Here is a 24,867-nt window from a genome sequence, read left to right as displayed (position 1 = left end):
AGCTAAACACTGTGTTAGCTGGCTCGACAAAACCTAAACCCTCAGTTAGAGGTGATGTGCGTCATGACAGTGGTTATCAGTTTTCTCTGTTAAGCCGGTCAGTCTACTTCTGGCTCCAGGTGCACTAGCATAAAAATAGATGTAAGCATAAAAATCTTTCCTATAAGTGCCAGCTACTCCAATCAGGGTTATTATCAGATGATGAGGATAAAATGGTATTAAAAATCTATTGAACAGCATAGAAAATATACCAGTTTGCAGCATTTTTATAAGTAGGATGAGATGTTAATGCTGCAGAAAATCGTTAATCTGTATATTTATCGCACAAGTTATTTATTTTATGCTGCATGCGGTGATGGCTGCATGCTAGAGCAGGTATCACCTTGTACATGTATCCCTAGCAGAAAGCTGGCTGCAAATCAAAGGATCAATGAAAAATATTTGATCTCCTGCTGAATTTGCAGTCATTGAGTAAAAAGTGAGTTACGTATTTGATCCTGAAGCAAAACATGATTTTAGTATGCGGCAGAGACTACTTGGCCCACTCCTCTTTACAGAAACTCTTGAAATTCTATAATTTACCATGGTGAAAAAAAGCCAACTTTATGACACAGGAGATTCTGAGTTTAACACCACTAACCTGCTAATCTCCATTTGTTGTGCACCCCTACCTCCCTTTTGGTTTCCAATTGCATCATCAGTCATCACCAATATAATTTAAGCATTAATGGGCCCCTTTATATTCTTCTGTTCATAGAATACAAAGAAAGAAGAAATTAAACAAACAGCCAAACATTACACCACAGAGCAAACACAATAAATAATTATACTATGAAAAGTTTTGTAATGCAGCAATCCAGTAAGTCCTTAACAGGCTGCTTGTTCTGCCTTTATGCAGTGTACGTTTTTCCCTTTTGCCATCAACAACTCCCTCATTAGCATGATCCGAGATGTGAAATGTAGTTAAGAGCACAGCTAGTCACTGGTCTCGTTATTTTGATGTATTTCTGCTTTCCTCTCATCATCTTTAATCTGTCTTCTGTCACAGCTTTTAAAACAATATTCAGCTACCTGTCTTGCTAACGTAACCCAGCATGTGGTGCAGCATTGTCATTTTGTAAATGTGTGTTATAGAGTTGCAAATGGTTTATCTTTAATATTATGATTACATCTGTGAGTAAGGCTACGTCCTTCCGTCTGTCCGTTTTCTCTCCCTTTTGGCCTCCCGACCACACTGAGACGGCGTTTTCGCTCATGGAAAACGCAGCGTTTTGAAAATGCTCTCGAAAACATACATTTGAAAACTGTGCTTTCGCATCGCAGTGTAGACAGCGAAAACGGAGAATTTCTAAAACATTGACGCATGTTAGTCATGTGATGCAGTCATGTGACCAATTAAACTAAGATAGCGGAGGGCAATTTTGACAGCCCTATTAAAGATTAATATCAGTCTGTACATGCTACAGATAGCTTTTCCTCAAATTCTTTAATTCTCACTTGCTTTTGCAACTTTGTACTTTTGTGTTACTCGCAGCAACAACTCCACCTCATTGTTAGTCTATTTAAAAAAACTCTGTGCTTTTCCTCGATATTTTGCCATGACATTTCAAAGAGCCGGAAAGTAAATAAGTGGCAGACCGAAATGAGGCAGGTTGAATCTTCTTACTGGCCGAAAACACTTACTGGAACGTAAGCGTTTTTGGCCATTTCAATGTGGACGCGCAACTCTGTGAAAACGACCAAAAACGGTAGTGTGGACGTGCAGCGTTTTCAAATCTATCCGGGCTAGTGTGGGCGTAACCTCGGAAGAGGAAAAACAATGTTTTTCACAGTGCTCCAGACAGCAATTAATAAAATAGCCTCTGTGGGACTCCACCAGTATAGGGGTATTTGGAAAAACAATCCTGTTGTACATGAAATTATAATAGTGAATGCATTTCCTTAAATTATACATCCATTTTTAGTACAAGCTGTGTTTTCTTACCTGTATTTTGGCACGCTGCTTCAGCACAAGAGCAGAAAAGAAGAAAAAACCCTGCTGGAATATGTGTTGCACCACTGTTCAGCTTGGTGCGTAAATGTGTGTCCTTGTGCCCGTATGTGATAGAAGCAATTATCTGTACAAGTACAGATAACAATCATCGATGGAAACAGGATTTAAAAATAATTGATAGTAAAACAAACTTTCCAGTATATCTTACTACTACTGGTTGTGTATGGCGTTATTTTTGTGCCACTATTCTGAGCGCACGTAAAAAAAAATTGAGCACATGTTAAAAAAAAAAATTTGCAGGTGCAAGTGTTGCATTTTGAGGAGAAATTTATTTTGAGCAAAGAAAAGCTAAATTTGAGTGAACAAAATTCATTGCTGAAAATGTATTTCAGTGTTTGCTATTATCCATACACACACACAATAGCAGCCCCGCTTGCTCAGTTTTTGCATTTGCGCTCGCTCGCAATGTGTTACTTGCGCTCTCAACATTTCTGCCCGTGCACGTTCAACTCTTTCTCTACACGTTATATTTGTGCTACAAAACCAGCCAATCACAGACTTCGTGCAAAAAAATCTGATTGGCTGTTTTGGTCTCCAATCAGCTCGAAATGATGAAATGCAATATCCCAGAATCCATTTCGTCCAAAACTCAAATGAGGCAGTGGCGGAGGAACACAGAGTGGCGGAGTTTGAAATATTACTCCTTCTGGGTCACAAAATAAACTTTTAAGATATTTTCATGCGAGAATGGTGCTGTGTAAACTTCAAATATCTGCTCGATTTATCAAGACATCACATATTTGCATAAGTGCTCTAATGTTTTCAGAGATGCTTGCTCATAGGGGGTCATATGATTATTGGGTTTTTCTCTGTATTATTGTAGGATCTACCTGACAATACAAAGCGCCTTGAGGTGACTGTTGTTGTGATTTGGTGTGGTATAAATAAAATTTAAATAAAATTTAACTGAATGTAATTACAGTTTAGAATTACAGTAGAGATTCAATTCAATTCAATTTTATTTATATAGCGCCAAATCACAACATAAGTCGCCTCAAGGCGCTTCATAAAGAGATAAAACCCTAAGCTATGCCGTGGTAAAAAGGAAAAAAAAAAAACCTGTGAAAATGTCCAGTTATGTTGTTTTAATCACCTGATTTAAATAAAATCTTCTTAATGGTAATGGTTTGTATTTTTATCTGATGATGCTCGTGAAGATTTACACCCTTTTTATAGGCATAAATGAATCAATACTGTTGTATTGCACATCTCTTGTGCTCCATTGCATCAGACTGTACCTTTTAGAACTGGTAGCTGGGTGTAGCTGTAGTACATTTCTTTCCTCTGACTCTTATTTAGAAATCAAAGGCCAGAGAGTGGCTTTGACCATTAACCCCCAGCCTCAGGCCCAAATATAACAGAAAGGTCACAGTTTGATTTTTACTTTTATTTACAATGTTTTCATCTGCTTGTAGATCCTCCCACACTGGGCTACAAAGAGACGGTAATTATCGCCCTGGCAACAGTCTCCGTGCTGGCTGTGGTAGCTGCAGCAGCCTTCTTTGGTTACCGCATGATGCATGGTGAGTTGCCATGACGCCAAGGTGTGAGGAAGAGAATTCATTATTCAAGGCTTTTTAAATGTTTTTTGGTAGAATTTGATGAACTAAATCAGAGCTGTTGTTTTGCTTAAATAATAATAATGGATTGGATTTATATAGTGCTTTTCAAGGCACCCAAAGCGCTTTACAATACCACTATTCATTCACTCTCACATTCATACACATAAATGTGTCTATATATTTGTGTTTTTTGTATCCTGTGTATTATAGGAAATGGCAAACAAGGCCTTCACAATCTGAATATGATGGAAGCTGCGGGTTCGGAAAGTTCTCTGGACCTGGACAATCTCAAACTGCTGGAGGTCAGTGCGCACATCAGACTCCTTGTCCTCTTTTGTGGCTGCAGGAGCTGTGACTTGGAATATATTTAGTTTGGAGCTGCGCAGTCATCTTTCATAAGTTGAATCAGTTTGTTTTCTGGCCCAGGAAAGAGCCAGAGTATTTAGTGTAGCGGTGGGATGTGCCAGCTCAACATGATCAAATGAGCCAATAGGAAGAAAATACAGCCATGACTGAATTGTTGTCCAGCTATTTAAATACTCTAGATTTAGTAAGATTACTGCCATGGTTCCACACAGCACATTATTCTTAGTTTTTAATTGGTACAATAGGGATGTATGTGAAAATAGTAAAGTAAATCCCTCTTCTTCCTTTTTTTCTCCTCCAAATCCTGAGGCCTTTATACTGGTGGGTTTTTTTTGTTTTTTCTTTAAAAAGATGATGTTGCTTCTCCAGCATCTCTGCACAAGGTAGTGTGTTTTTGAGAGTACAGAGACTCTAAGCTAGAAAGAGAAAGGAGAAAACAAAAATGCACTCAAAATACATCAAGGATTCTGGTTATGTTTGTCATTTCAATGTGACTTTTATCATCTGATCACAACAGGAGGCATTCAGTGACAGGGGCAGGCATACAAAAATAGAAATGTGCTTACACTGTCACAGGATCCTGAAATCCTGATACTAAAGAGGGAGAGCTCATAATGTGATAGGAAGTCGGCAGAGTTTGGATGCAGCCACGTTAGCAATATAAACAAAGGACTGGAATACAAATTAATGCTGGATCTGATTAAAGTAAGTCCAGGGAGACAGCAGGATGGCAGCAAAATTTCAAAATCACAGTTTCACTTATTAAAATGTTTCCATTTAATGTCATCATCATAGTTCAGTTTCCTACAAACTCAATTTCTGCAATATGCTGAAATTTCCAAAGCAACACGGGCTATTTTTTGGTTGTTTACAACCTGATTCCTCAAATGAAATTCTGGCATTTTTCAGCCTGACTCTCAGTCTGTGACTCATGCTGAGTGCACTATCCCACTGTGGTGTATGGCAAGCATGAGCTTTCCTTTTAAAGCTAGGATTGGTTATCAACCTGCCAGTTTGTCCTTAGTAGTATTCACCATTTATTTCAAAGAGGTAAACACTTAAATATTCTGAAAAAATATGTGTAGTTGTGTCAGTAACTACTAATTGACCTAAAACATTCAGTTTTCGGCTGTCGGGGATCCCGAAGGTTCAAACTGACCTTTTAGGAGAAGAAATAAAACATTCAATCTTACATTTTAGTACATAAAGTATATTCTTTAAAAGACATAAGCAAACTCTTTACTTTTAGTCACCTTATCACAAAATGATAGTAAATAGATCCAAGAGTCACAGCAGTTGATTGTCCCACAAAAAAGAAGCGAGTGTGTGTGTGTGTGTTAGTATATGTTAGGCCAGTTAAAATGAACAACAGCTAGAAAATACAATTTCCGTTGTGTACTTTCATGAGAGAAATAAGATATGAACATAATGACCCAACGACACTGGTGCAGGCATGTTTTTCTCCTCTTTCTGACATCTGTTCAGTGGGTTTAAATTCAGAGTCAGTGAGAGAGAGAGAGTGACATTTTGTTCAGGCAGGAGTTGAATTCAGAACACTGTCCTTGCAGTTTATCAAACGCAGGCACATGTTCCTTCACGTTAAACTGAGGGCTGGAAAGCCAGCAAACCTTACTCAGACAAAACAGGGTCCATTGTTTCCCGCAGTAGATTTTATAACCAGGCACGAATGTTTGGAGATGAAAATTGCCCAGAAATAAATGCCCTGGTAAATTCAGTTCTTAACCTCTTGCTGATGACTTTTTAGCCAGACTGTTTGGGGCTTAATGGCTTGCTGTTTTTTCAGCTCTCTAATTGAATGATTTGGCTGTTTAACTCTGCTGTTTGCCTGTAATTTACTTTCTTTCCTTTCCTATCTGTCTTCTTCCCTGCCTGTCTGGGTTTGTTGTCGTACCTACCTCTGTTACCGTTTCTGTTTTTGGCTCTTTCGTGTTTGCAAAAAGTCTTTTCTGTGTGCTAGTGTTTCTGTAATAGGACTCAAACCAACTCAGACATAATTACCGCTTCATTCAGATATTCTCTTACTAGACAAACAAGTACCAAAGGTCTAGAATGTCAAAGAAGTCTGCTGTCACCACCTCTTTCAGCTGATTGGGCGTGGCAGATATGGAGCTGTGTACTGCGGCTCTCTGGATGAGCGGCCTGTCGCCGTAAAGGTGTTTACTGCAGCCAACAGACAGAACTTCCTCAACGAATGCTCTATCTACCGGCTGCCGCTGCTAGAGCATGATAACATTTCTCGGTTCGTGGCAGCCGATGAGCGGACGGGCCCAGAGGGACGCACAGAGTACCTGCTGGTCATGGACTACTACCCACATGTGAGTACAGGGGAAGCAGTACCCATGTAAGTGTTATACATGAAGCATGTGTGTTCAGCATACAGAGTGTTTTCTTTTTCTTTTTACCTGCTGTTCCTTGAACTATTTGTTAAGCTTTGAGTAATGGAGGATTGACAACGCCTGTTTAATTTAATACTACAGAATTCTGGGAGAAGCAAACACAGCTGGTGCAGCAAATCAAACTCATGGCGTTTTAATAAGGAAGTCAGTCAATAATTACAGCAACTGTAATACGATTTCATGCTGCATCCAGCATCAATAATTCTCCTCACACTAGCTCAGCCAATTAAAGGGCATTCTCCAGCTAGAAAGGTAACATAAACACTGGCTGTTTATAGTGCCTCCATAACATCTGGACATATTAAAGCAGGTTCACTGAGAGAAAATTGTGGACACACACTTGATAATTTGAATGTGTTTCCTGTCAGTGTTTCACAGTTAAGGCCACCTTTGTTTTGCCAATAGGAAGATAGTAATTTGAAGTAGCAGCATGAGAAGATGATTAAAACCTCTTCAGTCTATGTAAAATCTCCCACAACCAACATCTAACATGTCTTTATTGCAAACAAAAATGGCTAACTTATCCTGTTTTTTCAGTGTCATTATTGGAAGTGTGCTTCCAGCCATTCTCAAAATGTAGCAGAGAAGAGAAAAAATGTTGAGTAGGTTAAAAAGAGGCACATAAAAAGAACCTTAACACTGACTGCTGAAAGCTACTCTTAGGAACTCAACTTCAATTTTAATGTGTACTTAGCAAAAAGCTCAATATGCTTGTTGTCCAAACCTTGAGCTAATTACTAGTCAGCTGACTTGCAGTCCAGCCTATAAAAGGAACCTCTAATTTATGATAACCATTAGTCCTAATACACATTGTCATGGAAACACAGTGCAGTCCAGGACAGGAGACTGGGACATATAATGCATTCAAGTAAATGATAATATAATCAATTTAAAATGAACAGATGTAATGTAATTTTCTGTAGTAACGGATGCACAAATTGCCTTGTGATTGATTGTGAGAGAAAAAAATTAAATGTGTGTGTGTTGGGAGGGAGGGGGCGGGGGGGGTTGTTTGGTGCACTAGGCCCAGCCAAGACTGATGGAGATAATTGAAGCAGGAAATTAATAATATCCAATATAATTTCCACTAACCAGTTTTCATAGAGTTGTTGCTGATACCTATCATAAGATGTCATAACTTTATGCCAGATTTTTTTCATCTAAATCATAAATGACTTTTCTACTGCAGAACAATAAAATCACTGCAGTTGCCTCAAAACTCGACGGAAGTGCAGTGATAAGATGTTTGGTTCAGTTACACTGTGAAACTCTGCATCCTACACCATCTTAATTTCTTTGTCCTCTATATTCTTGTCCTCCATGTGGTTCTCAGGGCTCTCTCAGTCGCTACCTGAACATCCAGACCAACGATTGGGTGGGCAGCTGCCGACTGGCTCACTCTGTCACCCGCGGCCTGGCCTACCTGCACACCGAGCTCTTTAAAGGAGGTGAGCTACACAGAGAGATTTAGAGTTAATTACTACCAAGACTGCCGCTTTCTCCTGTTACTGAAGCACAAACACATTTAAAGAATTGTCGTGGGAAATGGGAAAGTATCTTTGTTTTTAGCCCAGTTAGTTTGTTGCTGTGTTTTGTTTTTTTAAAGAAATGCTTTGGATAGCCTGTGTTTCTCTTTCTCCGCTCTGTTCCTAGTACTTTCAGCTGTCTTACTTGCGGCACACTGCAGCTGCACGTGGGTCAATTTGTCTTAGAGTGCTGTATATCCCTGCATTTTGAAAAACACACGTACACACTTAGCACACGCCCAGCCATGGGTATTTATAGACTGGCCTCAAGCTAGCCTCAGAGAGAGGGGAAAAGGGAGACAAACAAGAGAGGAGAGATAGGAATTGAGGTAATATGCGAATATCCCTGTAGCGTAGAGCTCGCTGGAGCCAGAGTCTCAAGTCACCAAACCTCAGACTGATTGGCTACACTTGGCCCTCCTTTTTTTCTTTTTTAAGAAATGGCATGGGAAAGAAGGTACACTAATACTTTTTGTGAGTAAGAGAGACTGTAAGCCCAACTTGCAGCACAAACAAGATAAACTTGTATTATTTTGCAAAGGAAAAAAGACAGAGGGGGCTAAAGTCACAGGCAACAGGGACAGAGGGAGCTGGTGTTTGTTAGCTCTGTGCAGCAGCTAACAGCAGAATCTCTTGCCCCCCCGCCCCCCCGCCCCCCCATTGGTCCTGCACATCAATAGCAGGCAGCACATAGCTGTGGTGACTTCCACAGCTTGCAGCAGTCTTCCGTGCACCCTCTGCTGGACAGAAGGATACTGCAAGTGGAGGCCATTGATATGATCTTAATCCCATTGTTGTAGATTAGATTAGAGGATTTAGTTGTCTGTTAATAGTGCAGCTTGTTTTGAACAGTGAGTAATGAGGGAAATCTGAATCTATGCATATATGAAGCCTTTTTTAATCAATTATCATTCATTAGCAAATCCCACAAAACCTGCTTGAGTGTGCTGTCTGAGAGGTTTTGGGAGTACTGTACATGCTAACATCCTTAATGAAAAAGAAATTAGCCTAAATTTTGCAATTCTCCCTTCAAGACTTGTATAAGCCAGCGGTTTCACACAGGGACCTGAACAGCCGAAACATCCTCGTCAAAGCCGATGGCACGTGTGTCATTATCGACTTTGGCCTTTCCATGAAGCTGACAGGGAACAGAGCAGCACGGCACGGGGAAGAGGAAAACGCCGCTATAAGTGAGGTGAGTGTTCAAGAGGAAGCAGAGGATGCACCTGTATTGATGAGTGTAGTCTACTAGAAAGACAGCAGCAGAGGCAGGCAGTCAGGGTTAAGCATGTCTCTGTATTTGCTTACTAAAACGGGAGTAGACAGCAAACAGCAAAGAATAGACTGCATCTTACAAGCATCAAGTTCAGATGAAATAAAATGGCATGGCTACTGAACTAAACACGGAGAGGCTATAGGCTACAGGAGATTATGTTTCTATAGAAAACAGTCAATGTGGTTTCTGGCATATATGCATTCATTTAGTTTAGCACTTTGTCAGCAAAGATATAGCCTGCTGATATTTTGTCAAAGCTGAGATTATGAGATCTAATAATGTGATCCAACTACATCCACAGCAAACAAAACCCACCTGTGTCGGTGTTACAGTATTTCTGGACAGTTTAACAGTTCCACCACACCCCCACTTACACCTTCTTTGTCTTCCAGGTGGGGACTATCCGTTACATGGCCCCCGAGGTGCTTGAGGGCGCGGTGAACCTGAGGGACTGTGAGGCAGCACTAAAGCAGGTGGACATGTATGCCCTAGGCCTAGTCTACTGGGAGACCTTCATGAGATGTACTGACCTTTTCCCTGGTGAGTTATATCTGCTTTGTGTTAAGTCATTCCTACTGTGGGACTGCAACTTAAGAATAGAACAGAATAGCCATTTATTGTCATTCTGCATGTACAACGAAATTATGTGTGCTGCACACCAACTGTGCAGGAGTAAAATATAAATAGTAAGACAGCAGGAATAAATAGCAAACAGACAAAATGTATACAAAATAAGAAAAAGGCACACATTAAATATAGAAAAGACTGTAAAGCTACTTGTGTTATGCTCAGGAAAGGAAGCACCAGGTGAAAGGTGCATTTTTAACAAACTTAATGGGTATTTCTGATATGTCATAGACATCTAAAACGAGGCTTTTCTCTTCCTGTCCCTGCTTATCCCTAGGAGAGTCTGTGCCAGAGTACCAGATGGCCTTCCAGGCGGAAGCAGGGAACCACCCAACATTTGAGGACATGCAAGTTCTGGTATCCAGGGAGAAGCAAAGGCCTAAATTCCCTGAGGCCTGGAAAGAGAACAGTCTGGTGCGTATGTATGTAGGGAATAGGGCTAAAATGAGAATGCTTTGAGAATACTGCCACATTGTAACAGGATAGCAAAACAATTCCGCAAACAAAAAAGCTTAGAAATAGTCTGTTTTGGAGCTTGGCTATATAGCAAAATATTTTTTTCCCCATCAATCTTTTCCAAAGATGTTTACCCTGGCTTTATTTGTTCAGAAGCTAATTTTTCTGTAGCTCCAAAATCCTGTTTATGTGTGAGGGAAAAACTAGTAATGTTTACAAAAATACTTGCGTACATGTGGATGGTGAAGATGATGAAGTTGTGTAGAAAGGCAGGACGAGTTTGGAAGCGATCCAATCAGAAGTAATCTCAGTAAGGTCAGAATGTACCAATTTGATCTGCTCCCAACAAACAGGCTGGGAGGATGGCCTCAGCCCATGAAAATGCAACAAAATGCCAGTGCTCAGAAGGAGAGAAGAGTAGACGTATTGATATCAAGGACAATTTGTGAAGCTAATCTCACCGGTAAAAACACTAAAAATCAACTGATAACTTTAGATTTAGTCTTATGATATCTCTTAGTCTTATGATACTTAGTTCACTAAAATTTTAAGAACTTAGAAGTTTTAGTGAAAAGAATAAATAAAACAAAATCAAAATTTGCAGTCGAAATGACCACTGTTTCCAGAAACCTAGCTCTGGGTTTGGTTCAATTGGACATACACTTGATTACATAGTCCAAAGCAAACCACCAAACCCCCCAATTGTTTATAATTTCTCTGTGTGTGTTGCAGGTGGAGAGTTCATTTTCTAAAGTTACTCCAGCTTAGGGGATAAATGACAAAATGCAGAAAGTGTTTCTATTACAAGCACTGCAGTGTTGATATTGTTGATACTAGTCATGTAGTTAATAGCCATAATATGCTGTGTTTTCCAGGCGGTTCGATCTCTGAAAGAGACAATGGAGGACTGCTGGGACCAGGACGCAGAGGCTCGTCTCACAGCTCAGTGCGCTGAGGAGCGTCTGGCGGAGCTGCTCCTCATATGGGACCGCTCCAAGTCTGTCAGCCCTACACTCAACCCCATGTCCACTACACTGCACAACGAGAGGTATGTTTCAACAAAGCCACATCCTGTCATTGTATTCATTGTTTCAAATGATCTTGCTGAGGTTTTCAACACTGTTTCTTTGATCCAGAAATCGCATGACGCCAAAGTCTGGCCCGTACACAGACCATTCGTCTACGTACATTGAAGAGCATGAAGGTGTAGCCAAGAACACGCAGGTGGATGCAACTAGTTCTTTGACTGGTAGAGTTGGGGTTGGGACCGGAGAGAGGAACAGGAATTCCATCAACCAGGAGCGTCAGCAGCAAGCAAACGCCCGTCTGCCCAGCCCAGAAAGCAGCACCACCAGCATGGGCATGAGAGGTAGCCCTTCAGCCTCTACTACGACTACCACTATCATCTCTGAGTCAGAGGGACTCGCAGGGGCCACCACAGTGCCCGTGTGCCTACATCTTACCCAAGAAGACCTGGAAACCACAAAGCTGGACCCTAAAGAAGTAGACAAAAACCTGAAGGAGAGCTCGGATGAGAACTTAATGGAGCACTCCCAGAAGCAGTTCTGCTCACCAGACCCACTTAGTCCTGGCAGTTCCAGCCTGCTTTATCCACTTATAAAGATGGCGAGTGAGGTCTCCGGTACATCAGACACTGCTGCCACAATGCCCCCTACCATCTTTCCCTTGCCCAAGCAGCAAAACTTGCCCAAGAGACCATCCAGTCTGCCCCTGCGCAACAAGCCTGTCAAGAAGGAATCCTCCTCCTCTTCACTAAGGTTTAAGTTTGGGCGCTCAGGAAAGTCCAACCTGCGCCAGGTGGAGGGAACAAAGATGAACATTAGTACAGTTACGGGCACAAATTCGGCTGGAGAGGTTCACCGAGGCACAGGCACAAACAACTTACCTGTTCGACGGGATACACATGCCAATGCAGCCATTAACGGCACCGTCAATGGTCACATCAGTGCTGGGATCTCATCCATAGTAACAGGTGGAGCGACAGGTTTTGGAGGCTCCAACATAACTCACAATGGATCTGGAGCTCTGAGGTCAGATGACAGCCGGCTGTCCCTCGGCGTCATCACAGCGAGCCCCGATGAACACGAGCCTCTTTTGAGCCAAGAACGAGAGCAGCCTGATCAAAGAGACGCGTCCACGAATGTGACCGCTCTCCGCTCGGCCCGACCCAACACCAACAACAACAACAGCAACACAGGGCATGGCCAGGGGGATGGCGACAGCGGCGGAGAAAGTGATGAAGGCGAGCCAGAGGGAAGCAGTGAGGGGACAAGCAGGGAAACTACGGTGCCCCCAGGAGAAAGCTCACTGTCGGGCACTGTTGCAACAGACCCCCAGGGGGAAGCTCCAGTCACCATGAGAGGAGAGGCCCTGCTCAGGCAGCCCAGAGCCCGTAGGCCAGAGAGACCTAACTCTCTGGATCTGTCCTTCACAACACAGGACCTGGCCTCACTAGGTGAAAATCATTTGCAAGTATTCTGTAGTTGTATTGGCCCATTGGATCATACTGCAGTTTAATTGTCTAAAAACAACTCTTAAATTTCTCAGAGGGTTCAGTAATTTCCAAACAGAGCAGGTCTCTGTTGTTTATATTAAATATTACTGAACATGGAGAAATGGTACATCTCCATGAGGGGCTGTTTTCAGTGGCAGCTAATCCAATTTGTTGCTAAACTGACTATTTTTGGAAGCACAAAGGTGTGTGTGTGTGTGTGTGTGTGTGTGTGTGTGTGTCTATTAGGGCTGCCACAAACGATTATTTTGATAGTCGACTAGTCACCGATTATTTATGCGATTAGTCGACTAATCAGATCATCATCCACTGGACATAAAACTACAGCTTATTGCACCAGCAGCATCTGCTCTTATATAACTATCATTAGCTTACAGCTTTAAGCTTTTAAGGTGCTAACTAAAAATAAAGACAAGATGATAGTTTATTCAATTTTAATGAAATTTGCAGATTGTTTCGGTAAAGTTTAATAAACTCCTTGCTATCTAAAATATAACAGGACACCGGAGTATATTCTCCAGCATCTCACACTTCTGATAATCAGCTGTGTAAAAACTATAACTTTAATCTCAGCCAAACCGATTTACTCAGGAACAAATAAAATACTAAAAAAAAGCCAAACAATAACATTTTTAATTTATCTAAGTGACTCATATATATTTAACCTGAGTCGCGAAAGACGGCGGTGGGTTTGAAAACAATTTGCCGGGAGTCCGGTGTTCTCACGGCGCTAGTGACCTAGCCCCCGGCTAGCTATCGAGCTAGTGGGTAACAGACGTCTCCGAAAACGTCGGAGCGCTTTTGAAAATATGTGGTGTCCTGATAAACTGAGCAGATATTTGAGGTTTACACAGCTACATTCTCGCCTGAAAATATGTTAAACGTTTATTTTGTGACCCAGAAAGAATAATAAGAGTAATATTAAAACTAACTAGCTACCGCCATTGTTGGAAACTAAGCTGGGCCGCGCTATGAATTCTGGGACACAGCTGCTTCTTCTTCTTCGGGGTTTAACGGCAGCTGGCATCCTTGTACATGCTGTGCTGCCATCTTCTGTTTCAGTCCGTTATTACACTCTTAAATCCTGCTATTATTCCTGCGTCTTTTGCGATCTTACAAAGCTTCAAACGACACGTCGACTATTAAATCAGTCGTCGACGATTTTGATAGTCGACGTAATCGTGACTAGTCGACAAATCGTGGCAGCCCTAGTGTCTATATATATTTCGGGCTTTGAACCACACATATTGTAGATACATTCAGTGTTAATTTGACTGCAGATAAAACGAATTGGCAAGAAGCCCCAGAGTATCACTAGACTAAATCTAATAATCACATTTGACAAACTGGAACCTACAAATGTTTGGCATATTTCATTTAATAAAGTACTTCAAACAGCCCTCTGTTGCTAAATTGTATTATAACTAATTGTAATCCATCCGTTATTAACTATGCACATGAAAGTCAATTTGCTCATAACAGATGTCTGCAATATATAATGGAAGCATGAAGTTTGAAAGACATAATGTTTACTAGGCACAGAGAGTGTTGTTGCATTATGGGAAATGTAGGGTCCAAAGCTTTTTGTAGGTTACACAGTCAAAATTGCTGCTTCTGCTGCTTTGATTTTGGTCATTCTTCTTTTTTCTTCTTCTTCTTTTTTGTGCTCCAGTTATTGGATTTATTATCAGTAGTTTTTTATCTATTTAAAAAAATAATAATAATAATAATAATGTTGGAAAAAAGAGGCTTGTGAAATGTAGAAATCAATAGTTTAAACTGAATTGTTGGTCAAAATAAGAAACATTATATTTTATTCTTTGTTTCATTTAGAATATTTTAGAAATTAAATGTCTAATCCAGCAATTCAGTTAATAATCAGTGGTTAATAGAAAAGAAGGTCCTTATCAAAATGTGTAGTTTTTCATGGTCTCTTTAATGATTTTCATGCACAAAGGTGTTGCTACATTGCTCATTAATCATTGTTCCACCCTGTTTTCCAGGAGATGGTTTAGTCCAGCCAGATGGAGCGTTGGGGACCGGAGATAAGATCAAGAAGCGCGTCAAAACCCCTTATTCTCTGAAAAAGTGGCGACCCACCACATGGGTCATCTCTACAGATACCCGGGGGCCAGAAGTTAACAACAATGGCTCTACCCGAGGTCAAAGTCACAGTCAGAACCGGCCCAAGTCCAGTTCAGCCATCTACCTGCGGGGGGGCAGCTTGGCCAGCGAACCCAGTGACACGCATGTGTAAACTTGGACCCTCTAACAGGCCCGGCAACACTATCTAGAGAGCACTTATTATTTTATTTTGTGTGGAGCTCTCTGCTCTGAATCAGCACGAGGAAGCTATGGAATATGTCACAAACCAACAATAGAGTCTGATCATGTACAGTAATTAGGTCTGTCCCGCTCCTGTGTGTCCTTCTGATGGCATTGCTTTAAATGGAATCCAGCTATGCAGCATTTTCATTGGCTTCTGTTTCTGCATTGTTTGTTTTGTGTTTTTTAAATCTTGGTTTGAAGTTTCATAGTGGTACATTAATTCTTTTTTTTTTTTATTTGTGCACTTTGAATGAATTTGAAATCAGTGTTTCCTAAACGTGTCTGTTGCGACCAAGACGAAGATTGGTCTCTAAACTTAAACAGGCGATGAAAAAACAATCAACACTCGAGCGCTCGGTTACTCCCCCTTTGCTCTATCGAGTAAAGTGAGAGTGGGCTCTGTAAACAAATTAATGGTCTTAAAAGACAAAGCAACTTTTTAAACATTTTCCTTGTATGCAATACCAATTGTTGTCTCATGACTTTGTATCCTCTTTTTGTATCATACCTTTTAATTGTGCAATAGGATGTAGCTTTTAGATGCTTTCAGTGTTTTTATTGCTTCAATTTTTTTTATCCTGTTGTTATTTTGATATGTTAATCTCTGTTGCACTTATGAATAGTCACAGTCGTTTTGTAAACAATCCATCGCACACTATTATAACCCTCGCTCCCCCCAACCTGACTCACGAGGAGAAAATAGCTGACAATCCTCCTCTTTGGACTATCTTTATGGGAACGCTAACACAAAAGAATCAGTCCCAGCTGACTTAAAAGTGGGCTGACGTGGAACTTGTCTGCTTGCACAATTACACCAGTAACAAATCTCATTCTGGGGTCTTACAATCACTGGAGCTGAACTTACAGAGGCATCTGTTACAGTGGCTGACTGGAGTCACTGTACCACTATCATTTGACCTCAGTATGGACTCTGCATTTAGCTGTCTGTCTGCAAGACATGAAATATTACAAACCCCAGATTCTGCTGTTCAAACACAAATCAAAAACTGAAGAAAAAAAACACACTGAAGCACGCTGGATATTACTTTTTTGTTTCTTGTCGTCTCATCCCCTGACGGTGGAGTGAGTGATGTGTGTGTGTTGCGTGAATGTGCACGTGTTATTTACTCGCGCTGTACAGGCGTGCTGAAATGTCGACATACTCATTCTGTATTTTCAGCGCTGCTTCAGCGCATATGAAAAGATCTCATTTATGTTTTTGTAATCTGTAGTTTGTATCAAAAAAACAATCCTTACATGTATCGCATTAATATTTGCATCATTTTTATGGTATTGTGTTTTGCATTCAATGGACATTGCCTTTGATTCCATTGCTATGCATCTGCTTGGTACAGTTTCTGTAAACATTTTCAAGTCAATATGGAAGAAGAAAAACCCCTCAATAAATGTATGAAATAATTGTTGGGTATATACATTTAATCTGTGTTTGGGTTCATGCCTTTGGTGCCCCTGAGGTGTTGTCAGCATTATTCAGAAGAAAAACATTTGTGGACGATGTGCAAGGTTAGAACCTGCTGTGAAATAGCTATTTTATTTATTTAACACCATATTTACCACTTTTATGCTATGAAAACAAGAATTTTTTTTCAAAATAACTATATTGTATAGTCTTTTCTGGTCTTGGTCAATTTTTAAACATTTTGTTTGTGCAAAATTAATGTGGTACAATGTTGGTCACTGCCACTGGTAAATCTGCTGATAGCTGTCACTGAGGCCAATATTGACAAAAAAAGGTGATTACTTATTGTTTTCTTTTGCTTTTGTTTGTTTTTTTGTTTTTCGTCAGGAAGGACATCGGCGTTATAATCTTCCAACTCAAACATCGCTGTGGTGGCCTCTTGTGAATAAGGAAAGAGTCTAAAGTGTTTTAAGACGCTTAACAGAACAACAGTGCCAGCACCAAAGGACTAAGCTACACTAATACAGCCGCATGATGAAACACTTGGCTGTCTTGGACGTAAATCAATGGAATCATTCAAACAGAAATAATATCGGTTGGGTTTTTTTTTTTGTTTTGCTTTTGTCTTTTTTGCACCCCTGTCGACCAACCCTCTTAATTCTCAGTGATTAATCAACACTAGGTAGTCATATCCTCTCGCGCTTGTTTACTTCACCTCTGTTCTCCGCTGTCTGCTCCACGCGCCCTAGCAACTGCAGCATCAGCACGAGCAGCTCAGCGTTGGTAAGCTACGTCAGAGCACTACTTCTTCTGCGCCAAGTCAGCCGGGAGCAGCCAGGACGTACCGGAAGTCGATCACATTACATTCAAAATAAAGTGCCACAAACCTACGCTTTTTCGTGTTTTTTTATTATTATTTTGTATCATCATAACTAAGAAATTCAAAGTGGAAAACGGCTAATATAATCGTTTATTTGTAAAAATGATACTATAAAAATTATGGTTATCTGCTTTATACAACTTTCTAATGATTTCATTAGTTGAGCAACGAAATTAAGATGCAATCCTCAGTGCAAAAGAATAATACAAAACTACAATAAAGTTGTGTGTGTGTGTGTCTATACAAAAACGAAAAACACAATTATTTCCGTATTGCACTTATAATAATAATAATAATAATAATAATGGATTGCATTTATATAGCGCTTTTCGAGGCCCTCAAAGCGCTTTACAATTCCACTATTCATTCACTCTCACATTCAAACACTGGTGGAGGCAAAGCTACAGTTGTAGCCACAGCTGCCCTGGGGCAGACTGACAGAAGCGAGGCTGTCATATCGCGCCATCGGCCCCACTTGTCCTCATTTGCCGGTGTTGATGTAAATACCAAAGATGACTGTGGTCGTGATCATATATATTAAAGTGAAAGTACCAAATGATCATGATTACGTGGACCTGACAGCGTGCAGATTTGATTTAGAGGATAACAACCGGAAGTATCGGTTACACCGGCTGACTTCACACTGCACTGGTCCCTCTCCCGTTGTGTGAGCGGAGGCTAGCCCAGCATCACCGCCTTCTTCTTTCTATCCTTTCTGAATGTGTTATTCCTGTCTTGTTTTTTGTTGTTGTTGTTGTTTGTTTGTTTAGTTTTTTTTCCAGCTCATCACAAACTCCACAGACGAGGCACCCTCGCTCTGTTTTTAACAGTTATTTTCTTCGAACACAAAGCGTTTGGCTAGACGCTTAAAGCTGTCGCGTTGCTTCAGCCGGGAGAGAAAAACATCCATCCCCGACGTCTCGAGGAGGCAGGGTGCGAACACAGCAACGCCCATTTTGACACAAGCGGTATCGCTGCTGTCCTCACGAAGGCCGTGTTTCTATTTTTTCCCTCTTTTTCGGTGTCTGCCTTTGATATCTGAGTCTACCTTCCTTACTTGTAATCTTCACCCTGGTCATTCTGCCCTGCCTTTTCTCATCGCATCTGTAGCATCTTCGAGTAGTGGCAACAGGGTCCGGGGCTGCCGAAGAGCTCCCATGCCCCTTTGCATGCAGCGCACCGAGACTGCATTTTGCAGGTGAGTCTGATTTTACATACACAAGGTCAGAAATTTGGATGCTGTTCCTGAGCATGGATTATAGCACCAGCGTGGAATATGTTTTTGTATGTGTGAGGAGGGGTGGCGTGCTTCCCACCAAACACAATCGGCCTACATTTCACCGTGCAGGCTTTTGTATGGAGATGAACGTGCAGGGAGCATTTATTTTTCGTATTAAGATCCTCTCATCTAAGGGATATTTCATCCCCTAATATGTCAAGTTAGCATGGAGGATAGATAGTAATAAAACAGGCAATGTTCAACATTTACAATTAAAACCACATCTATTCTCTTAGTGGTTCGGGTCATGTTCTTAGGCCAAAAAATGTTCTGCTGTTCATGTTGTTCTGACAACAACATAACAGAAGGTTGAGCCACTCTTCTATTATTTCTGCTACTACTACTGCTGCTACCAGTGTTACTATTGCTGGTAGCGTACACTGTGCAGGTGATTTGTGGGCAGCCGCTGAGGCAGGAAAAAGCTGCCATCAAAATAAAGTGGTGGGAGCATTTCACTGGCAGACTGCTGATGCTGAAAACCCCGCTTAGTCACACACACAACCAAGTTCTCTTGTGTGTTAATAATGATCAGAACCCCCCCCCCCCCCCCACACACACACACACACACACACCACCGACGTTTCCTAGCAACAGCTATATGCACTGGTCAAGGCCCCTGCCGAATTTAGCTCAAGGACACACACACACTACCAGTCAGAGCTGTGTGTTTGCATTTATGGATTCATGTTCTATTCATTTCAACATTATAAGAGAAGATGAATGAGTTGATTCTTTGTTATCCATTAAAACTGTCTGCAGTGTGTGTTTGCACTGTTGCACTGCCGTTCTGCTGTCATAGCAGATGAGGGAGAATTCTGATGTTGAACTGTACTTTTTGGTATTTAAACTTTGTAAATAATCATGATCTCAATATTGAAAATGTGATTCATTAGAATGCAAAGAATTCTCTGTTCTCAGAGAATGCATAGACTCAGAATTACATAAAAGAAGCTGTTGTTAATGCTATATCAACAACCCTACAGTGAGATGGACAGAATCACTATAAGTGGCGTTATATACAAGGTTGTAATATACTGTGTATACCAAATTTTTGCCTATACACAATCCTAGAGGTTTTGTGCAATTCACTGATGGTGCTGGTACCCTGGATGCAAGAACCCATGGGTGTCAGTGAATCACTGCAAAACCTCAACCTGCAGCCAGGGTCAGTTGGGTACGCTCCCCTGCTCTCATTTAAGGTGTCTTAATGCCATTAACCAGGGGGTCGTGTGAGCCTGGCATAGCTGCTCTGCCCAGCATGGGATGGATTAACATCAATCTGGCCACACACGGACACACACACACACACACACACACACACACACACACACACACACACACACACACACACACACACACACACACACACACACACACACACACACACACACAGACTCCCTGACACAAAAGTAAATACACACAGACCTAGACAGACATTGCGAGCTTATCCCATTGGCCAGCTGTATGTCTGGTGATTTGTTGATGTGTTTACATCAAACGTCTTTACATCTCTAGATCTACTCAAACTCATTTTCTGTTTTCCCTTCAGACTGCATCTGTGGCCTTAACCTTCTAGATTTCTCCTCTGATTGTCCTCCACGCCTCCGGCATTCCCCCCTTCTCTCCCTCTGAGCAGTCTGCTCCCTCATTCTTCTCTCGGTTTCCCGCCATCGCGTCCAGCTGTGGCCCTCACAGGGCACGCTCGCTGGCTCTCACCTGACAGGTCCCTGGCCTCAGGACGACAGCCAGCAACAACACATTCCCTACATGAGGGACAAAGCGACGCAGGTGAGTATAGCGTCTCTTTGTGTAGTAATAATTGTGAGATACACAAAGTTTGCATTTTGTTTATATGTGTAGGCCATAATACATAGTAAAAGTATTATTACTGTTACTGGAAGAGGAAAGAACCCAAAGTGCTGACTGACATAAGGAAGAAAAATTAACAATCTTAAAAATAAATTGTAGGAATTTTATGTTGCCCTTTTTCAGGCTTATTGGGCAACAGCTTAAGATGCGTTTCAGTCATCCTCTTCCCAGGCACAGCAGGTATATGTGGGTGGTTTCTGCAAGACTGCAGGAAGAGAGGTTGGTTAGGTTTGGGAGGACATTATAGACTGACTGGATAAACTTGATCTAGGGTGGCTCAGCCTTCCATAGTTTTAACCACAAGATATTCCAGTTCATTAACTGCTCCCATAAATTCCACATTCTTTGCTGCCGTGTCCCAACCATCCTACTGCATTGGGTTTCCTCTACCCCTGCTTGGGTCAGTTCCTGGACCTACTGGCTTCTTTCCCTTCCTTGGGCCTTGCCCTATTGAGGTTCCAGAGCTCTCCACTTCCTGCCTGTCCTTACCTCTTATGCCAACCAAGGAGACTCTGGTGTTACTGGAGTCTCTATACAGCATCATCTCTGTTGTTTGGGTTTGACTGAAAACCATGAATTCTTCTGATAGTCTGCTCAAGAGGAGTCACATCTTATTCTTCCTCCCATATAAAGCTGCCTCTGTGTAATTCACAGTCCTGCAAAAGTGTCTATCTGCGTACATGCTTCAGTTCGGACAGTAAGCGGACAGATATATGCTTCCGTGCAGTCCTCTAAAATCCCAGCTGAACATAACTGTGTGTCTGGCAAATGCTGATTGGTTCACCGGTGGGTGGAACAGGGCAAACAGCTGAACAGAAGAGAACAGAAGAACCATGAAAAATATATATTTTTTAAAATAGAGAATGAAAAGCAGAAACAGTGTTTGCAGTATTTTTCACTTCAGCACTTTGTATGTTATGACTGCACTCTTTTCTGCAGCTGGCTGACAAACCAGCAGCAGCATAAGCAAGAGTGGTGCACAAACCGGTTTTACCAGACACTTTATACACTGCCTTGATAACAGAGCTCTCCACAGGTAGACAGGCCATCCCAGACTGCTAACAGACTGTCAGCGTGCTACCCTTGCTGAACCACAAATCCACTTTAGGCTACAAGGAAGGGCCAACCACCTACTAGCAATCGTGCTCCCAAACCCATAATGGCCAGTGTGACATTGTAAACCAGCAGTGTGGCAGGATGCCATGCCAGTAAATCCAGCCCTTGAACTTTACTGCCAACACTTTACTGATTTGTCCAACAATATAAGCCAGGTTTTCAGCTCTCTTGTGTTTCATGAGTTATGGTTGTGTCACTCGGTTTGCTGTTGGAAGACCTTCCCCAGGCTCTTAACTGGCTTCTCAGTTATAACATAAAAAACATGTTCAGCACCCATCCTATAAGTCAGTTCTATAAATGGGGAGTTGGTGTTGTCTGTTTAAATAATCCCTATATATTTGATTAAGAACTGTCAAATGTTTTTTGGTTTCAGCTGTATTTTTTTTTCCTGTTTAGCAGTTTTAAGCTTGTGTGTTTGAGCTTTAGTTCTGAACAGTGTATGTGTGGATCTGTGTGTGTCAGACTCCCAGGGCCTGGGCAGATGAGAGGAGGAGGGGCTCACACAAACGCTCGGCCTCCTGTGGGAGCACCGACCAGCTCAAGGAGGTCACTTTCTTACCTGATTACAGGCCCAAATAAACAACAAATTACAATACGGGTCCTGGAGCATACTGAATCCCTTGTTTCTCAGCATGCCACTGTTAACACTGATGTCTGTATGTGCTCTCTTCAGATCGCCAAATTGCGTCAGCAGCTACAGCGCAGCAAACGCAGCAGCCGCCATCGGAGGGACAAAGAGCGCAAGGCCCCTTTCAATGGCAGCCACACCATTATCCAATCGCAGGTGACTAATAGAGACAGCATGCAGGTTGGAGGAAGACTGTGTTGGGTACCCGATCTGGGTTTTTGAGGACGTCCCACTTTCTCGATGTCCTTATTTAGCTCCAGTGTGTGTGTGATGTAGACGTATGTACACATTTAGTGGCCACTCATGTCATTCTACTGTATGCGACAGAGATGGCAGTAGGGCCACTCACACGTTCCCTGTGGAGTCTGTTGCAATTCAGCTGTCCTGTATTCTGGATGTCCTGGAAGAAAATGAATGACTGGCTCAGATATAGTGCATTTATGCTATAGCAAACGTTAGTTCTGATAAATTATCTCCACATTTGTTTCTTTCTATGGCATTGACCGTTTAAAGCAGAGGTCCCCAACCTGTTTTGCGCCACGGACCGGTTTGTGCCCGGCAATATTTTCACGGAATGGCCTTTAAGGTGTCGCGGATAAATACAACAAAGTAAAACTAGTACCGGTACCAAAAAAAAGATTTATTCATAACACACGTGAAAAGACCCAGGAAAACCGAGTTAATGAAAAAAACGATAACAAAATAACACTAAAAACCCTGAAAACCATACATTTCACACCCGAGTCTCACTCTCGCGGTCTGGTACCAAATGACTCACACACTGGTACCGGTCCATGGCCCGGGGGTTGGGGACCGCTGGTTTAAAGTCACTAAACCCCCAGATGACGTTTGTAATAAATTCGGTTTGTCTGTGTTTTTGCAGTCGCCTATGCCTAAGACCATTCTGATACCCATCCCTATATCCAAGTCGTCGGCCCCTCGTTTCCGCAACAGCGTGGAGGGCCTTAACCAGGAGATCGAACGCATCATCATCCGTGACACCCCCGAGAAGGATGAGACTATTGTTGTGAGTTTCAATGAGTTAACGTGCTCCCAGTGTGTTAAATGTCGTGTCCTTCCCTAAAAAAAAACTAATCTCAGATTGGTTTCTTTTTTAAAGATTGGAGATATAATTGTGATTTTGTGTGTGTGTGTGTTCGTGCAACAGCCACAAGATGTCCCCGATGGGCACCGTGCACCCCCTCCTGTCCCCCTACAGCGAAGTAGCAGTACCCGCAGCATCGACACGCAGACTCCCTCTGGCGGGGGCCTGAGCAGTAACCATAGCAACTGCAGTAGCCGTCCCGACTCCATCTCACCCTCCTACCTCACCGTCCTCAACGACACGTGTGGAGGCAGCCCATACGAGGACAAAGGTGACCAACGCACGCATACATACAAGAGTCAAAACCAGACACATAGCGGTGCCTTTGTGAGCTCGACGTGTCGCTAACCCACCTTCTTGCTTATTCTCAGAGCTGGGACCTTGCTCCCCGCTGCCCAAATACGCCGCCTCTCCTAGACCCAACAACAGCTACATGTTCAAGAGAGAACCTCCAGAGGGCTGTGAGAAGGTCAAAGTGTCTGAGGAGTCAATGTGAGTGGAAAAGGAGGTGTTCAGCGTCCTTCCAGTTGGTGTCCCATAAAATCACATAGAACAACCAAAATCGACATCAAATATGCCAAGTACTGTTTGTGTGTGTGTGAGCGAACCTTAATTTATCTCTCCACAGTTACATTGTTGTCCAAACGCCATTAAAGGTGTCTAAGTGTTTTTCTAAGTGTGTCAAGAGTTTTGCAAAATCATGATGAACTTGTATAAAAACAAGAGGTTAACATGTAGGCTAAATATGACTCTGCATGTGTTTCCAGGCCCAAGCCTCTGCAGGAGATCCCTCCCTTTCTGTGTCCTGACCGCAACAAGGTCAACTTCATTCCTAACAGCGGCTCTGCCTTCTGCCTCGTCAGCATCCTCAAGCCCTTACTCCCCGCCCCGGACCTCAACTTTCGCTCCGGCGTGGGCCTGCAAAGCCTATCCCCATCCCTTGTGCCTCTGTCCACCCAGCCCTGCCTCCTGGAGGAGCCGGAGAGTTTCTGATGCCCCCCCTGCAGCCTTCCAGTCCGCACACACCCCTTCCTTTCCTCTAAAACAACCTCCCCCCACCAACATAATCCAAAAACATTTGAGGAAATGGCCCTTCTGCTCTAAAAAACTGCCTTCAGCATGCCAGCTAAGCTCTCTCTGATGTCCTTATCTTGTTCAAAAAGCGCTTCCCACTGCCTCTCCTCATCAGACAACTACAATGTGAGAGTCCTGCAGGCCTGAGCAGACCTCTGCAGCTAACATTTCATCGCTTTCTTCTACCTTAGTGCTGGTTATTGTTCCTGTTTTTTTGGGAGGAAAAGGGAGGAAGGACAGACTTTTTTATTTCATCGTATTATACCATGGCGCCTTTCCACGGACATATCTTTTTTTCTATCTGTAGTTATTTCTCTTGATATGAAATATGCCTTCCATGATAACAAAAAAA

The 24,867-nt window shown here is 42.2% G+C and overlaps 2 protein-coding genes across 3 annotated transcripts in view; both read left to right on the top strand.

Moving 5' to 3' along the window:
* LOC113015709 (bone morphogenetic protein receptor type-2) overlaps positions 1 to 16,564 on the top strand; it is a 39,531-nt gene extending 22,967 nt beyond the window's left edge. The window contains exons 4-13 of the mRNA XM_026157863.2: positions 3,469 to 3,576; positions 3,826 to 3,917; positions 6,087 to 6,317; positions 7,732 to 7,846; positions 8,959 to 9,119; positions 9,593 to 9,740; positions 10,105 to 10,241; positions 11,159 to 11,331; positions 11,420 to 12,759; positions 14,820 to 16,564. Coding sequence (XP_026013648.1) covers positions 3,469 to 3,576; positions 3,826 to 3,917; positions 6,087 to 6,317; positions 7,732 to 7,846; positions 8,959 to 9,119; positions 9,593 to 9,740; positions 10,105 to 10,241; positions 11,159 to 11,331; positions 11,420 to 12,759; positions 14,820 to 15,073 — 2,759 coding nt within the window. The 3' untranslated portion in view covers positions 15,074 to 16,564. The remainder of the gene's footprint in view (positions 1 to 3,468; positions 3,577 to 3,825; positions 3,918 to 6,086; positions 6,318 to 7,731; positions 7,847 to 8,958; positions 9,120 to 9,592; positions 9,741 to 10,104; positions 10,242 to 11,158; positions 11,332 to 11,419; positions 12,760 to 14,819) is intronic.
* Positions 16,565 to 18,065: 1,501 nt separating this feature from the next.
* fam117ba (family with sequence similarity 117 member Ba) lies at positions 18,066 to 24,867 on the top strand. Of its 2 annotated transcripts, XM_080297735.1 has the most exons (8): positions 18,066 to 18,642; positions 20,273 to 20,511; positions 22,171 to 22,254; positions 22,382 to 22,492; positions 23,220 to 23,363; positions 23,505 to 23,712; positions 23,813 to 23,933; positions 24,209 to 24,867. In XM_080297735.1, the coding sequence occupies exons 2-8, from the start codon at positions 20,491 to 20,493 to the stop codon at positions 24,432 to 24,434; spliced, it is 915 nt and encodes a 304-aa protein (XP_080153861.1). In that variant the 5' UTR covers positions 18,066 to 18,642; positions 20,273 to 20,490; the 3' UTR covers positions 24,435 to 24,867. The 2 variants fall into 2 exon arrangements, with proteins under 2 accessions (XP_080153861.1, XP_080153862.1); XM_080297736.1 differs by lacking the exon at positions 22,171 to 22,254.

The sequence above is a fragment of the Astatotilapia calliptera genome, chromosome 23, assembly GCF_964374335.1.
Source record: "Astatotilapia calliptera chromosome 23, fAstCal68.1, whole genome shotgun sequence".
In the NCBI taxonomy this organism is placed as follows: Eukaryota; Metazoa; Chordata; class Actinopteri; order Cichliformes; family Cichlidae; genus Astatotilapia; species Astatotilapia calliptera.
Note: the sequence above shows the minus strand (reverse complement) of the source record. Positions and strands in the feature narration are given on the sequence as shown.

Bases quoted from the DNA above. Each gene is read 5' to 3' on its own strand.
- fam117ba (XM_080297735.1), top strand. From the start codon at position 20,491: ATGAGGGACAAAGCGACGCAG. The intron at 23,713-23,812 runs GTGACCAACGCA...GCTTATTCTCAG, and splicing joins CAGCCCATACGAGGACAAAG to AGCTGGGACCTTGCTCCCCG. The intron at 23,934-24,208 runs GTGAGTGGAAAA...ATGTGTTTCCAG, and splicing joins AAAGTGTCTGAGGAGTCAAT to GCCCAAGCCTCTGCAGGAGA.